Source organism: Podarcis pityusensis, assembly GCF_964106645.2.
Source record: "Podarcis pityusensis genome assembly, chromosome: 2".
Lineage (NCBI taxonomy): Eukaryota > Metazoa > Chordata > Lepidosauria > Squamata > Lacertidae > Podarcis > Podarcis pityusensis.
In genome coordinates this window covers 69,223,197-69,239,541 of record NC_138029.1, presented here as the reverse complement: position 1 = coordinate 69,239,541, position 16,345 = coordinate 69,223,197, and the positions used below count along the sequence as shown (strand labels likewise).

At 46.1% G+C, this 16,345-nt stretch overlaps 2 protein-coding genes across 6 annotated transcripts in view; one reads left to right on the top strand and one right to left on the bottom strand.

Moving 5' to 3' along the window:
- CDHR2 (cadherin related family member 2) overlaps positions 1 to 3,224 on the bottom strand; it is a 28,670-nt gene extending 25,446 nt beyond the window's left edge. For all 4 annotated transcript variants that reach the window (XM_080987820.1, XM_080987821.1, XM_080987822.1 and 1 more), the window contains exon 1: positions 3,100 to 3,224. In XM_080987820.1, coding sequence (XP_080843946.1) covers positions 3,100 to 3,209 — 110 coding nt within the window. In that variant the 5' untranslated portion in view covers positions 3,210 to 3,224. The remainder of the gene's footprint in view (positions 1 to 3,099) is intronic.
- A 7,992-nt stretch (positions 3,225 to 11,216) lies between these two features.
- The window catches only part of RNF44 (ring finger protein 44), a 64,296-nt gene continuing 59,167 nt past the window's right edge, over positions 11,217 to 16,345 (top strand). For both annotated transcript variants that reach the window (XR_013981140.1, XM_080988554.1), the window contains exon 1: positions 11,217 to 12,250. The gene's annotated coding sequence lies outside the window, so the exon portion shown is untranslated. The remainder of the gene's footprint in view (positions 12,251 to 16,345) is intronic.

The following is a 16,345-nucleotide window of genomic DNA, read 5'->3' as shown; positions in this document are numbered from 1 at the left end:
AGCCATCCAAGTTGGTGGTCATCACTACCTCTTGTCGCAGTGAGTTTCTTAATTGAACTATGCACAAGCAGTTCCTAGTGGCCTGCATGGTCCCACAAGCCTGTTGAGCTTGGTTTCCCTTGGAAAACATGGTGCTGTGCGTACTGCAAACACTCATCAGGGAGGAAAACATGCCTGGGAGGATACCAATAGAATACTGTTCATACTCTGGACTGCCTCACTGACCACATTTTATAGGCTTATTTAGGCCTCTTGGGTGCCATAAATGACTTGGTTCTGCAGGTGGCATTGATCGAGTACGTGCAACATATCCAGGAAGTGGCAACAGAAACCTGCTATCTCTTGTTATCTTAGTAACTCATAAACAAGTGAGGAGGTCTATGCTTATCCCAGGAACTCAGTTTCTCCTCTTATCAAATCGTATGGCATAACCAAGCCAAACTGATGACGCACGCTGTGTGTCATGCAAGCTGAGGAGAGGGTCCATGTATTGCTAGACTAAGTACAGAGACCCCAGGGTGTGGTGAAGCATAGTGTGCCGGTGCAATATTCAGGGACTGTATTTGATACAATGAAATGTTAACAGAATGCTTAAATGTGCCAGATGGCTTTGTACTCACTGGACCAAGCAGTGGAAGCTGGAAGTTAGGGTATTTCTTAGTGACTGGGAACACTGTGAGCTGCACATCTCCTTATGACCCCATCTGCACTAGACATTTAAAGCAGTACCATACCACTTTTAAACAGTCATGGCTTCCCGCAAAGAACCCTGGGAAGTGTAGTTCCTTAAGGGTACGGAGTGTTGTTAGGAGACCCCTATTCCCCTCACAGAGCTTCAACTCCCAGAGTTCCCTGTGAAGAGGGATTGATTGTTAAACATTCTGGGAATTGGGGGAAGCCATAATTATTTAAAGTGTTATGATGCTGCTTTACATGTATCGTGCAGATGGGGCTATATCTCCATTAAGAATAATGGGTCTATAGAGACCCATTAACTTTGATAGAATTAAATCTGTCTGTCAGTCTATCTATCAGCTCTTCCCTTAAACCAGCCCCAGCAAGCATGGCCCATGGTCAGGGATGATGGGAACTGTAATCCGACAATATATAGATGGCCACAGGTTCCCCATCTTAGACCATACTTTGAGCCACAATATTGCCCCACCTATAAACTCTTTGGATTAGGGGCCAGATAAAGGCACTATTTTTCTTTCCTAGCTAGGCTTGGACTCTGACCTACCATGAACCTATTACAGGAACTGTATTCATAACTTTGTATGGATGGCCCTTTGACTGTCAAACATTACATCCTTCCTCCACAGAGGTGGGGCTGCCAACCTGTGAGCCTTGCGGGAATCTAGTTCCTTTACTGACTGTGCAGTGGGAGATATGCTGAACTTGCTGGAGTGGAATTTCTACGCACCCCTGTAAATCTACCTCATCTTTCCAAAACCTCCCAAATATGCACCACATGTCACCAAAATGCTTTGCACACAATAATTTATGGAGACACACACTGGTCTCACCATCTCCCATAAAGTTTTGGGCAGAGCTTGGAATGTCCGCTTTAAAAAGTAACTAGTTCTACTTCTAGTTCACCTTGTCAAAAAAGGAACTTGTTCCAGTTCATCCCTTTACAAAAATGAACCCACCTGGTTCACTTCAGTTCAATGTTTAGCTCAAGTTCATCCTAATAATTCTCACAAAATAATAATAATAATAATAATAACAACAACAACAACAACAGCAACAATAATAACAACAACAATAATTCCAGCATTCATAATGCTACAAGCTGCTATGCTGAGATTTAAATGTGCTTAAGAAATTATGTTCTTTAAGTTTAAAGACCCCAAGGATCCCAAGTATTAAAAAAAGTACGCAAGTGGACTAAGAAAACCTCAATGTACACACATGGTAGGTAGTGATGCCAAACTTTTGGGGCCTGGTAGTACATTTGGAATTTTGAAGGAATACTCACACAATAAGCAGCACAGGTTGTGACCGGGCAGACTGTTAAAGTTGCATAAACGTATGGCATAGATGTCCCCCAAGGAGCTCAGATAGAGCTTTCCAAGGGGCTACATGGCTCCATCATAACACCAAAAGAAGAAGAAAACTCCTCAATCTCTTCCAATTTACAAATTCTTCTCTGCCTGCTCAGCAGCAAGTTCTTCTTCTTGTTATTATTTATTAAATTTCTATACTGCCCATCATCCAAGGATTACGGGGCAGTTTACAATATAAAAACACAAAAATGCATAACCTAGTAACAAACAACAATACTGACGCACACAGTTTGAAAGGCCATAAAGGTAAAGGTAAAGGGACCCCTGACCATTAGGTCCAGTCGTGACCAACTCTGGGGTTGCGGCGCTCATCTCGCTTTATTGGCCAAGGGAGCCGGCGTACAGCTTCCAGGTCATGTGGCCAGCATGACTAAGCCGCTTCTGGTGAACCAGAGCAGTGCACGGAAACGGCGTTTACCTTCCTGCCGGAGTGGTACCTATTTATCTACTTGCACTTTGACGTGCTTTCGAACTGCTAGGTGGGCAGTAGAAGGAACTGAGCAACGGGAGCTCAACCCGTCACGGGGATTCAAACCACCGACCTTCTGATCAGCAAGCCCTAGGTTCAGTGGTTTAACCCACAGCGCCACCCGCGTCCCTTGAAAGGCCATAGAAAGCCCTAATTCAGCACAACAGATGGAAACTGACAGCTTATGAATCTGCTTTAAACAGAAGATGCCATTACAAAATATAGGCTTAGGCAGCCATATACTGTTTGCCATCATTCTAGGGTGGCCTAAATGAACAGCCCTTCAGTCTACACTGGTACCTGCAGGAATCCATGATCCACCCCTTTCACCCTCAGTTCTGGCTTTCATTGTTACCCCATCCTGTTAACGCAGAAGCCTTTCCCAGGCCCCACAGCTGCTCGCAGGGCCTGGCACCTGCCGATCTATGCAGAGCACTCATTCTCCAGTGGACCAGGGATGTTTTCACATGGTGCTGCATAATTCCCTAATGTCATTGTAATTCCCCTGGTCACAGCACTGATGGGCAACCAATGATACATGTAGCAGCCCCTTCCCCTTACCTTGTTTCCTGAAGGACCATGAGAAAGCGGCTCAATTCTGCTGCAGGCGACAGAGATCTGAGTACTTCGCTCAGACTTTGGCTCCTGCTGCAAATTAGCTGATCAATCATTAACTGAAATTAGTGGATCAGGCGTTCAGCCCAACTTTCTGGTATCTCAACGTCACAAATCATCTATCTTGCTTGAGGCTTGGACGTCAGTCCCCCCCTCCCCCCAAGAAGGTGTCCATGATGTCATTCTTCCTGGGTGTTCTGGAAAGGAAATATCCCAGCCACAGGCCACATCCAACATGACTGACAGCTTGTCACCCTGAGGGGTCTCATTCCCAACACCTTGCTCTAAGGCAGGCATGTCCAAAGTCCGTTTCGGGGGCCTAATCCTGTGGCAGTTTATTTCCTAGGGTAAAATCCCCAAAAAAACTCAATAACTTCAATCCTAAAAGAAGCTCAACAACTTCAATCCTAAAAAAAGGTTAACAACTTTGGTTGGCCCTTTGGTCGGTCCCCACGGCCCTTCACTTCATCAAATCTGGCCCTCTTTCAAAAAAGTTTGGACACCACTGCTAAGGGGAGTGGAGAAGAAGTGCCTACAGATTATTCTAAACAAACAAATTGTCTCTCAGTGTTTGTAATAACCTTTTATAAACTTACTTTGTGAGATCTGCCTGGAAAACTGTTTATAAATACAGTGGTACCTCAGGTTACATACGCTTCAGGTTACATATGCTTCAGGTTACAGACTCCGCTAACCCAGAAATAGTACCTTGGGTTAAGAACTTTGCTTCAGGATGAGAACAGAAATCGTGTGGTGGCAGCGCAGTAGCAGCAGGAGGCCCCATTAGCTAAAGTGGTGTCTCAGGTTAAGAACAGTTTCAGGTTAAGAACGGACCTCTGGAGCAAATTAAGTACGTAACCAGAGGTACCACTGTACATAAAATTAGGGTGAGGACATCTGTGGCCCTCAGGGTGCTGTTGGGACTACAGTTCTTGTAATTCTGCTCCCATTAGCCATGCTGGCTGGTGCTGTTGGGAGTTGGCATCCAACAACCTCTAGAGGGCACCTTATTCCCCACCACTGCCTTAAATTAATAAACAAACACAAGCCTGCTTTTCCGTTCTTGCCACTTCTGTATGAGGTTCTGGTCCAGACTACTTTATATGGCCCAGCCGCTGCCTATGCATGATGATGACTCATTAGCAGTTGGAGTATCTGTTTCATTGGCTGCTGTGTGACATCCAGGCCACACTGCAGAGTGGACGTAGAGAGATCTACTGGGCGGCGGGGGGGGGATCACTTGAGGGAGATGTATTAATCTATCATGCTGCTGAAATGAAGGGCCAAGTATGAGGTGGACCACAGAGAGGAGGTGAGCTGCTTTTCTGAACACCACTTTTTACCATATGGCATCCCAGAAACCTTGCATTTATAGGTGACCTATGAAAGCACCAACCTGTGAGATGGAACTTCCTGGAGAGACCCCTCTTTCCCCGAGTCACCAGCCCACCTCTGATCTCCTCTCCTCCCCTTCACCACATAAGACCTCCTCATGCAGAGGATGTAAGAAAAAGTTGTATGCTCCTTTAAACGCGCATCTGTGGTACTTCTAAAGGATGCGAGTGCTGCTGTCACCAGTGCTAGGACTACCATCTTGGTTGGGTTTGATTTCCTGGTTGGGCTCCTCTCCCTTTCCATAGCTGCCTAGCAGGCAGAAATTCAACAGCCCCAGCTTCCCTGATTATTGCTTTTGAATGTAGTGAAACAGCTGGATTTCTACCTGCTGTGGAGCTGTTCAAGGCAGATCAAGACAACAGCTCTACCCATGGGACAGGCAGGGGAGAAAGCTACCATCTTACCCCAGGCTCCTGAGCTTGCTCCTGCCTCATGGTCCCTTCCACACTCGGGCTTTGCATTTGGGAGCCCTGCATAGGGCCAGGGATGCCTGCGCTCTGGCAGGGCAGATGAACCCCCTTTCCTGGTGCTGCTGGTCTATGCCTTTGACTTCAGCCTGAAAGAAACTGACAAGCAAGAGGATTCACCAGACAGGGTCCCGGCATCTGTGTGTTCATAGGCGGGAGAGAGTGGCTGCAGCCTCCCCCATGACCTACTTACAGGAACAAATGAGGATTGTGCGATCTCCATTCAAGCAGAAGATGGGTTAGGGTGGAGGAAGTGAAGAAAGCGTGTCAGCCTGATGATGTGTTATTTGGGCTAGTGAATGTACTGTCACTCCTGTTGCTGTGACCAGCAAGGACACAGCAGGGGCATCCTTAGCAGTGGTGGGGGAGGGCAAAGAGACAGGCGATGAGGCTCACTGCTGGTGCAAGCAGGCCTCTGGCCTCTCATAGATTCCTGCTCTCTAGGTGCAGAGAGCATTCCCAGTTCTAGTCTGCAGGATCCCAGCATATTACTTACTTTTTAGAAATGAAACAAAAAACCAGACCAATCAAGTCAAATTTAGATTTTAACAATGTTACTAGATTTTAAAATTGTACTAAAATTCCAGGCATTAAATATAGTAACAAAAATAGGAATGCAAGATAGAATGATTTATTACAAAAACAAAACCTGATTGATCTTAACTAAACAATAAATAATAAGCTGTTGTTGTTGCATTACCTTGAAAACAAATGCCTCAGAAAGCAGCAAATATATGTTTCAATTACTTCTACCTCACTTTAGAATTTTTGTATGTCTTTAGAAATATAATTTCTGGTTCTGGAGAATGCAGTGTTTTTTTAACTTAGAAGAGGCAGCCCCAAACTCAGCCCTCCAGATGTTTTGGGACCACAACTCCCATCATCCCTAGCTAACAGAACCAGTGGTCAGGGATGATGGGAATTGTATTCCCAAAACATCTGGAGAGCCGAGTTTGGGTGCATGACTTAGAAAGTCAGCTCATAATAGTAATTCCTGAGTACTGACCCAGAGACCTTTCATGTGCCAAAACTTACACATTTAGAATACAAAGCATTACATTGTCTGAATTCGCAGTGTGATTTTGTTCTGAATCCCCACACTCACCTTACTGCTGTCTCTAGTTCTCTCAAACAATGTACACCTGAAAAGTGAAAAGGTACTGACATTAGACTGATGACCTTCAATCTTCTATTTCTGGCTGACCCTGGGCATGACTTGTATCATGGAGGTCTCTTTGGGTGGAGAAGTTGTAGAAGCCACATGGTGGAATTTTGTGACATCCATCTTTGAGTGATAGCAGCCCTGTGAGCATAACCAGTGGTGTGGGATGATAGAGTGCAGCCTAACAACATCTGCAGGACCAGGGGCTCCCCATCCCTGAACTAAGGTGACAAAGTCATTTATGTGCATGAAGGACCTTATTGACAGTTTTCAGTGTTTTTTTCCAGCAAAGCCAAATGCACCTATTTATTGAGTTGAGGATTATTCCTAGGTAAGCATGCCTTGGACAGGAATAATCCTCAACTCAATAAAGGGTGATGTACTGTCATCTAGGTGTTGCACTGTCACCTAGAGATTCAGCACAGGATCTGCTGGCTAGGTCAGTGACTGATTCAGTGGTCTGATATAGGAGAATGGGCAAGTGAAAGCTGGAGCTTCCAGAGGATGCTCAAATATGCCAGAGGCAAAACTGCAGCCAGATAGATATGGAAGACATTTGGAGGCTTTGTGCTGCTGCGCCTTTGGATTACTTTTTAAGCAAAAGATACCACTTTGCTTGTTTCAGTAACTATTCTCCACCCTCCTTAAAGGCATTATGTATCTGTGGACATCAGTTTTTGTCAGCAGCTTCCCCTACATTGCTTTCCTTATCAAAACTAGACAGGGCATGTACATCCTTTTTTTTTTTTTTTTAATAATCTTTATTAGATTTTCAAAAGGTTACAAATAGCAGAGCAGATAAGAAAAAATAGAAAAGAAAAAAGTAAGAAAACCAAAAGAAAACACAAAGAAACAACAAAGGAAATTTCCACCTTTTAACACTCATTTTCAATAACTTCTTTTCAGGACTTCCCCACGTCTCCCCTTATTGTATTCCAACTCCAGTTGTTTATTCAGGCAAGTTTTTCCCTTAATGTCCTAAACATAGTTTATTAAAATCACTTAACCTTAATTTAATTAAAATAATTTTTTGTAGTAGTTTTTAGCTTTAATTCGTTGTTATTCCTTAGCAATTTTTAAAATATATACCTTAGTCCTATATAAAGAGAAGAAACAGAGATGTAAAATAAAATTTAAAAAAGGTACCTTTCCTAAGGTTGCCACTATTTCCCCTCCACGGATTCCCCATTCTTATAATAATAAAAAACCTATAGTTACACTGCAAAGACGAAAAGCAAACCCCCTTTGGACTTCTAGATCCCACCCTTCTCTCCCCGGTTTCAATCCCTAACCAAAGTCCAATTAGTCCATCTTTCTAGCCTGGTGATCTTATGTCCGAGGCTCGCAAATCTCTCTCAGTCCCTTTCAACCGGTTTCTTCGAAAGTCTCTCATGCTAAACACCCAGGATCGATGAAGTATTTTCCCAATGCTGGCCATGGTTCTTCCAACAAGGCCTACTTGTTTGGAGGTGGTGCTCCAACTCTGTTTCTTAAGTCTGTATATCCCAAATAGTCCAACTTTCGCCTTGGTCAGTTTAAGATTCTTCTTGGTAGGTCTCCAGCTCTCTTTTTTCTTCTGTGACGTTTCAGCCATCCCTTCTTTCAGCTCCTCCTGTTTGGCAGATGTCTTTTCCTCCTCAATCTTTGGTTCTTTTTCTTGTCCAGCTGCCTGTGTTTTGATCATCGAGCCCCTTTCCAACTCAATGGGTATATTTTCAGTTAACTTCGGGTTTGAAGGGCTCGTAGACAAAACATGGCCTTTTTCATTCATCTCACGCAACTTTCCCACGAGAAAGATCAGATTTTTCAGGCCAGCACGTATTTCCTGTATTCCCTGTTTTAGCTCCATTCTTGTAATGTCCAAGAATCCCCTCTAGAGGGATTCTGATTACTTAGTGTTCTTTCCCCTTCCAATCCAAAAGTCAAATTTATTTGTATCAATTTTTCTTAGCTTTCAATATTTTGTAGCAATATAACCGGTTAGAGTTTCAGCTTTCAGTTTTTCCAACTTTGACAGCTAGTTTGACAGCTGTCAAAAGTTCCTGTAGATCCTCAGCAGGCTCTTTACACGGGTTACTCCCGGGCTTGAGAAAGGTGGTACTTAATCCAAACAAAGTAAACTCTAGTCCTCCAGCACATTAACTTAGTCCTTTAAATCTGTGGAATTTATATCCTTATCCAATCACGACAGTTCTTCCCGCAACCTTAGTTGACAGGTCCTTGCTTTGAACTGTTTACAATAGGGGGGAGACGGACTTCCTCTTTTTTTTTTTTTTTCAACTCCCCCGCTCGTGCCAAATCCAAATTTATAATCCAATTTTCAAATTACTCACGGGTTGTTGTTCTTGCTTTTAAGTCCAAATTTGATAGGAAGAAGTCAGCGCTGTCCGGCAAATGGCATGCGGCTTCGCTCGGCTGGGGAAGCGAAGGACTCACAGCACCACGCCGCTCCCCGGCACCCGTTCCGTAGCCTTTAAAAAGGCTCCTTCACGGGTCGGGAGGGCGCTTACGGTGCCCGCCGAGTCACCATGTCCACGGGCTCCTATGCCCGTGGTTTTTAAGGGTCCCCGTGTCGCCGGCACGGCAAGACCCAACCCCCTGCTAAGCCGATTCCCTCCGGAGCTCGGAGGGAATCCGCCATTAGCCGGTCGCGCCAACCCGGAAGTCCCTAGGGCATGTACATCCTATGCACATTCCCTTTCCCCTCCTCCTCCTATCTCTTGTGCACAGCCTGAGGCAGCAACAACTTTAGGATGAACAGAGCTGAGCATAAGTGGTTAATGGTAAGGTAATCAGCAGCATGTCTGTATCACCCGTTCTGCCACCAACGTTTATGCATGTGCATGTGTGTGGCAGAGATACGTTTTATGCTGTTATGTACATCGGCATTGTTATATCTCGACTGTGATACAGCTATGCTTTATGTTCTCAGTTGCAAAGGGAAATCTGTCATGGTCACAATAAATTCTCCACTGGAACCTCAAGAGCTTCCTGCTGAACTCCTGCCATGTGGTCGTTTTCATACTTGCGGGATTTCTGCCCTTTAGTTGCAGAGTATTTTCACTCCCATCTAAAAGGACAAGTATCCTCTGTACATGTTGAAGCTGCTCTGAACTTTTGGACTCCGTGATTTACTAAGCAGCAGTAATCATGATCTCCAGCAGAGGTCTTTCTCAGTCTGTCACCTAAATAATGTTCCTTTAATTGGAGATGGCAGGAAATGAACCCAAGACCACCTGTATGCAAAGCTCTGCCACTCACCCATGTAGCCCTTCCCTGGCATCTGATTTGAAATGCCTGCCCATACATACATACATACATACTTTTGTTACATTTAGATACAAGCCTTCAGTCAAACAATTCCCAGAGCAATTTACAAAAAGAGTAAAATAACAATAAAATCAGTATTAAAATCACTCAATTCATGCCAAATGTTTGATTTGGCATGTCTCTCTGCAATTGCATCATATTGTCTTTCAGCAATAAAGGAATGACAGACACGAACAGCGGGTGTGTCTTGGATAGCTAAGATGTTTGTGATTTTTGTGGGACCACTGCTGTTGTCTGATGTACATTATTTGGTTTGCTTTGAACTGTTTCATTGTATTTTAAGGTGATATGGTAGTAACATACCCTGTGATCTTATGCTGAAGGGTAGGTAAGAAATCTTTAAAGTAGTTATTAAATAAATGTATTCTCAAAAGTAAATCCCATTCATTTAAGAGGGGCTTGCTTCCACATTAATTAAAATAGTACTATTTAGGAAATTAAAGTAGTACTGTTTAGGAATGTAACTCTTTAGGTATTTGTAACTGTTTAACTCAATGTAACTTTCCGGAACTAGCCTGTACAGTCATACCTCATGTTACGTCCGCTTCATGTTACGTTCTTTCAGGTTACGTCCCGCAGCAACCCAGAAGTACCAGAAAGGGTTACTTCCAGTTTTGCTGCTCATGCATGCGCAGGCATGCAAAATGATGCCATGTGCAGAAGCAGCGAATCACAACCCGCACGTGCACAGACGCGCCGCTGCGGGTTGCGTTCTTTTCATGTTGCGAACGGGCCTCCGGAACGGATCCTGTTCACAACCAGAGGTACCACTGTATTATTTTTACCTAGTGCTACTCTGTTGTGACACAAGATATCTGATATGACAGACCACATTGGCCCCGTTATTCACACCTTGACCAATGGGAGCCTCTGATCTCATCTTGTTCTGATCTTCCTAGTAGGCTCACCCCTGATCAAAGCATCCTCTGCTTGGGGATGGAAAACTGTGCTGCAATGTCCCCTCATGGGCACATGGTGGCAGTGGATAGCATGTGCGATGGGCTGCTCACTGTATTGGGCAAACCGCTCAGAGTGGCTTCTTTGAGGCATCAGCTGTATCTTTATCCTTGTCAGAAAGCACATGGCTTCTAACTCATAAGGGGAATATATAATATTAATATTAATAACCCCACAGTAAACAAGCTCTCTATATTGTTGTATGAATTTATTCATATGACATTTTAACACTCCGGGATAGTTGTGCCAGTAGAGCATGGGACTCTTAATCTCAGGGTTGTGGGTTCAAGCCCTGCTTGTGATCTCTTCCAACTCTACAATTCTATGATCCTATGACCATCTCCCTCAACAAAGGTGGCCCAAACATGCAGCTGAAATGTTTAAATAGGCTAGAGACAGCCACTAGGGCAAGCAATCAGGGTTTCACCATGAGATACTTGCAAACATAGTTCTCCCCCTCCCCACCATTGCCCTAGCTGAGGGGGACAAACATCTACCTCCTGCTAGTAGCAGGCCACTTAATCACACTGTATATAAACAGAGAAATTCCCTCTTCAGAAGGCCGCCATGCTCAGACTCACAGACGCTTACAACTTTAAGGGCCTAAAACCAAAGACTAATGAGGTGAAATCCTCATTGGGCAACTCCTTTCGAAAACAGGCAAAAGGGAATGTTGTGCATGCACATTCACATATCACATAGCCCTCTATGTACTGAAGAGAAAGGAATCTTATTCCATTCGCTTATTTGGAGGTTCCAATGAGGAAACGAGGGGGGGGGCAGAAGTCACCCCCACAGCTGAAGTCACCATGTCCCAAAGGCCTGGAATTGGGCGGGTGGGCAGCTGCAGAGGAGGTTCACCTCAGAGGTTTTTCACCATTAGCCAGGAGGAACCCCTTGAATTCTGCCCCGCTGAGGGAAGGGCAGCCAACTTTTCAATGTACTTCTCTCCACCCCCGCCCCCTGCTTTTTTGTGCCTTTAATACCTGGCGCACCAGCAAGCAGGCGGTGGTGTGTTTTTAATGGCGGCATTTGGGCCCGGTAAATGGCTGCTGGGAACGCTCCCCTTAAACGCCTAGGCGGGACAGTCCGTCCTAGAAGAACCCTAAACGGAGAGGCGAGGGCTGTGGCGCCTTCCTCAGGCCCATTTCACCGAGAGCAATTGCACTAGGCTGCCCGCGAGAGAGCAGAGCTAAGCGGCCTTGAAATGCGCTCTCTCCCGCCCGCCGGCGCTTTCGAGACTTCTCCTGCTCTCCACGGCCGTCTCCTTTTCCGGCGCGCTCCATAGCATTCCCGCTGGTGCCCAGCGAGCAATCCCTCCACTCCCGCAGATCGAGAGGCGCGTGCTTTTGGCGCATTACGGGCGCAGCCGTCGGAAGCCCTCCGGAGGCGCCGAGGGACCGAGGCTTTTAGGAGCAATACGGTCTTCTACCCGTGCTTCTCTCTCTCCCTTGCCCGTAGGTGCAGATGGAGACCGCTGCGGACGAGCCCACTTCCTCGGGAGGGGGAGGCTGCTGCTGCTGCTGCTGCTGCCCTCGCTGCCGCTTCTCCTCCTCCTCCTCCTCTTCGACGAGCTGAGCACAGCGGCCGGTTCCATCGGGGGAGCTGTCTGGGGGGAAGGGGCTGGGAAGCCGAAGCGCGCGGTGGCGAGCAGGAGGCGGATCCGAGAGGACGGGCCCGAGCCGGGACCTCCGAGGAGGAGGACTGAGCCCGCGGGGCTCCCAGCGCCCGGCTATGCGAGGTGGCTGAGTCGGCGGCGGCGGAGAGGAGGCTCGGGTGCCGTCAGGTAAGCGGGCGGTCAAGCGGGGCGGGCGCTCTGCACCTGCAAGGCCGGCGGTGATTCGCGGGCTTCTTTCGCAATCCTCGCCGGGAGAGGCAGGCGGCTGGCCGGGGATGAGGCAGCTGGGAGGCGGAGGCTGCGGGAGGAAGCGGAGGTAACTGCAGGAGCCGCTTGCACTGGGGAGCGGCGGAATGGACGGAGCCGGTGTGTGCGTGTGAACGCGCTCTCTCTCTCTCTCTCCTTGTAACCGGGGGTGTGGAAGCGGGAGAGCCGAGCCATAGGCAGAACCGGATCGGGAGCCGCGGGCGCGCTTACCCCGGCGATCGGGGCCCGAAGGGCGGGTCCCGTTTGCAGGGGTGATGTAGGGAGCAGTTCCTTTCCGCGGGGGCTTGTTGGGGGGCGAAGAGAGGAGGGCGTTCCCCCATTCCCGGGGCGGCTTGCCTCTGGCGCTTGAGTATTGTGCAGCGTAGGCTGCTAGGGAGCCGGAGCGGCAGCAGGCTCCTTTGTTCTGGGGGGACGGATTGGGACATACGGCGAGAGAATTATGGGGCCGTGTCGTTGTCTTCCCTCTCCACCTCCACCCCGCTCCGAACGCATGCATTGGCCGATTACTTAAGATCCCTGGAGATGTCCTTTGCAGATTCCCTGGCTGCAGGAGAGGCTGTTGCTTGTTGCAGCGTCTAGGCCGGGGGAGCAGCGGGAACGTCGTGGCTGCCTAGCGGAAGGGCTGTTGTGTTTAGGGAGGGCGTAGGGACCGCCTGGAGTTGCGCTGGGGCCTGGAGTGGCGGCGGGGACCTGCCTTGGTCATTTGGGCGACGGAGGAGGGGCGATTAGTCGCGCCTGGATATGGTGTCGGGCGACCCAGTAATGTCAAGCGCACTCAAGGGGCCTATTGTGTTGGGCGTGGCATGGACCGCCACTGTGAAATTCCCACCACCACCCACTTTAACGATTTAACGCAATGCATAGCTTGGCTCTTGGCTGCAGATCTCACTGGGATCACTTAGAAGGCTTTTCAGTAAGTGTGAACTCTTGGCGTGACTACTGGGGTCGGGCAGGGGGTGGGGATCGGTGCCAGTAAAGTTTTTGTACACCACCACCCTGTATGTGTGTGTAGTAGATGGTAAAACACCGCAGGAAAGGACTCCCTTACAGACACGTCTTTCATTTATTTATACGCTGTTAGAGTGACTTATGAGGTCAGGGCTGTGCGCATTTGGTACCTTTGTCTATGTTAACACTAATGAACTGATGCAATGAAGTCTCTTCTGGACTTTGAGAAACGTTTAGCTCTGCCTCCCCACCCCCTTTTCCTCTTGGATACTGGCAAACGTGCAAATGCTTTTGCCTTCCTTCTGTACTGCATCATATAGACGTAGCTTTTCTTCTTAACGGGCACAAGTTAACAGAACCTCATATTCTACTCTTCTGGCAAAGAGTGAGAGCTGTTGCATGATGGGATTTGTAGTTCGAGGTGGTTGCTGTTGTATTTTATAGATTCCTGGTTGGCAAGTGTTGTTGTTTTTTAATGGGGGCCATATTTTCAACTGAGCAAGGGCTGAAGGGTCAGCAACATTGGCCTTGCTCACTGATTCACTAGCATACCAGGTGCTGGGCTCTTTAACCCTCTATTTCTCCCAGTGAAAGCAGCAGTAATGGCTTTGGCAAAGTCCTCTCCTTAAATAAGTATCTCAGCTCTTCACTCCTATACTGAAGCCAAGGTAACAGGAAGCCAAGGTACAGAGCAGCTCAGGTGCATAATCAGGAGGCTGTACCAAAATCTCTCATTTGATGTTCGTCTTGTTATTATTTTTCGAATATGTATAGCACTGCTATACATATTATTATGTTTTAAAAAAATAAACTGCATGCATGCCAAAAAAAAAAAAAAAAAAAAAAGGAGCAGAATGTGACTAGTAATTACAGTTCCCCCCCATGAATAAATCACCAAGGAGTTGGTTGGCACAGAATCATACGTTGCAATTACAAAGACGGTATCATTGCTGTGTTTTAGGAAAGAGGATCCCCCTTGTGCTTACCCACTTCCAATTCTGTACTTTGTCCCCCCCCACCTCGTATGGTGACCTGTGTCAGGCTTTGAGAAAATATGGAAGAGATAAAAATGGGAATAGTAGAACTGTGTAAGTTTTGATATGACACAAGAAGACTAGTGGCAAGATACTGGGCATCCTAGAATTGGGTGGTTAATCTGTGCCCCGCCAGATGTTGTTGGACTATAGCTCCCACCAGTCCAGCCATCAGGGACCAATGGTCAGGAAACTGTAGTCCAGCAACATCTGGAGGGCTGCAGGTTCCCCATCCCTGTACTAGATAGAAAGTTGAGCATGCTGTGGAAAAGCCAAAGGCATACTGGTTGAAATTCCCCTCGTGACAGTAAAGTGGTTTGTTCAATATTTCTCTGTTGTTCGGTTGTGCATCATTTGGCAGCAGTGAGGCCTTGCCATATTTTGCGAGAATTTGCAGAGGAGTAGCTGGGTTAATCCATTGCAGCAAAATGAACAGAGACTCCTGAGACATCATAAAGACTAACAAACTTATTGTGACACAAGTCTTTTTGTGGGTCAGAGCTCACTTTGTCACTGAGATATATGAAGTGGAATATGACTAAGTGAGCACATAGGTAAACCTACAAAAGAGAAGTAAATTGGTTTTGATCTGTGCTTTCCCCCCAAAATGTTAAGGATTGGCTTTTCCTGTGTGCATCTCCTCACATGCTTAGATAAATGTGCGGCTTTCACCCCCCAAATAAACACCCCCCCCTTTAGTTTCGTAGTGTCTTAACCCGTTGTGGCACCTTTGTTGGGCAATGTCTTCTGTAGGGATGTGGAATGTCTGGCTTATTAACTGCTGTGCTTTTGACATTAGTGAAAACCATCTTTTCTATCAAGACTTTTGGGGGGTTTGGCAAATTGGGTTTGTGGGCCATTGTGTTGGTTGTTGAGTGCTTTCATTGTTTCATGTTTGCTAGGCATCCTGGTTGTTGTTGCGTGTTCGCTTTGTTTAGAAAAAGAGGCAGGATATATAACCTTTTAAATAAATAAAACAAGCTAAACAGCAAAATACTGCTATAAAGCTGGCATAGTAATATGCAAAACATGCCACAGCAACAATAATATTTTTTCCAGAGAACGTTTGCCTGGCCGGGTCTCATCCTGAGTTAGTATCAGTTGTTGCACTTCTAAAGGGAAAAAATAATAATCATATCTCTTTTGTTGGATTTTACTCTTTAATGATTGTGGTTTGACATGGTAGCATGTTATCAACAGTTCCAAGAATTTTGGCTAGGAAGTGATCTGTAAATAAGATTCTTTTGATGCTTGAAAAAATATTATTTGAAAAAAAAATCTTTAAAAAATAAGCAACTCTTAGATGAAATGACTGCATAGAGGGCAGCTCTGAATCACGTGTATTAAAAAATCCTGCCTTGAAAACTAGCTGTGTGATAGCGAGGTCTTGACATAATAATGACTTTGGTCTTACTTGCACATACAAAAGGCCAAGTCTATATTTTGGGGCTTGCTTGATCTTATAAATTTCTAAGTGACCACACACAGTGCAGAAGGCAGGCCAGCAAACAGACTTTCCACACAAACAGTACCACACAAACTGTTCTAGATTTAGCTAAGTGCATTGCAAGAAGTTTTGTCAGCATCAAGAAAATGTCAAATGCCTACACTCAGTCCTTTCCTCCCCCTCTTATCCACCCTGTGATACTAAAGATACAGATCATAAGAAAGTGCTAAAAGGTTTCCTATCTTGAAACTGTTGTTGTTTGTTTAGATCAAGAATGGGGCTTGTAACTCCACCATCCCTGATTATATACGTCATGCTGCCTGAGGCTGAGGCGAGTGGTAGTCTAACAATACCTGGTTTATTTTAGCAAGTCCTATATCATAACTCATCAGGGATATACATGATGTAGAATCTGTTGTTTGAAGTACTAATTCTGCATTCAGTGAAAATACATGAGCAGTTAAGTTATGGCCTGGAACGTGGACCAGGAGTTGCTTGGTGTATCTGTTAGCATCGTTTGATTGATGGCCTTTCCATCTCTACCATAGACCAGCTCATATTTTGTAC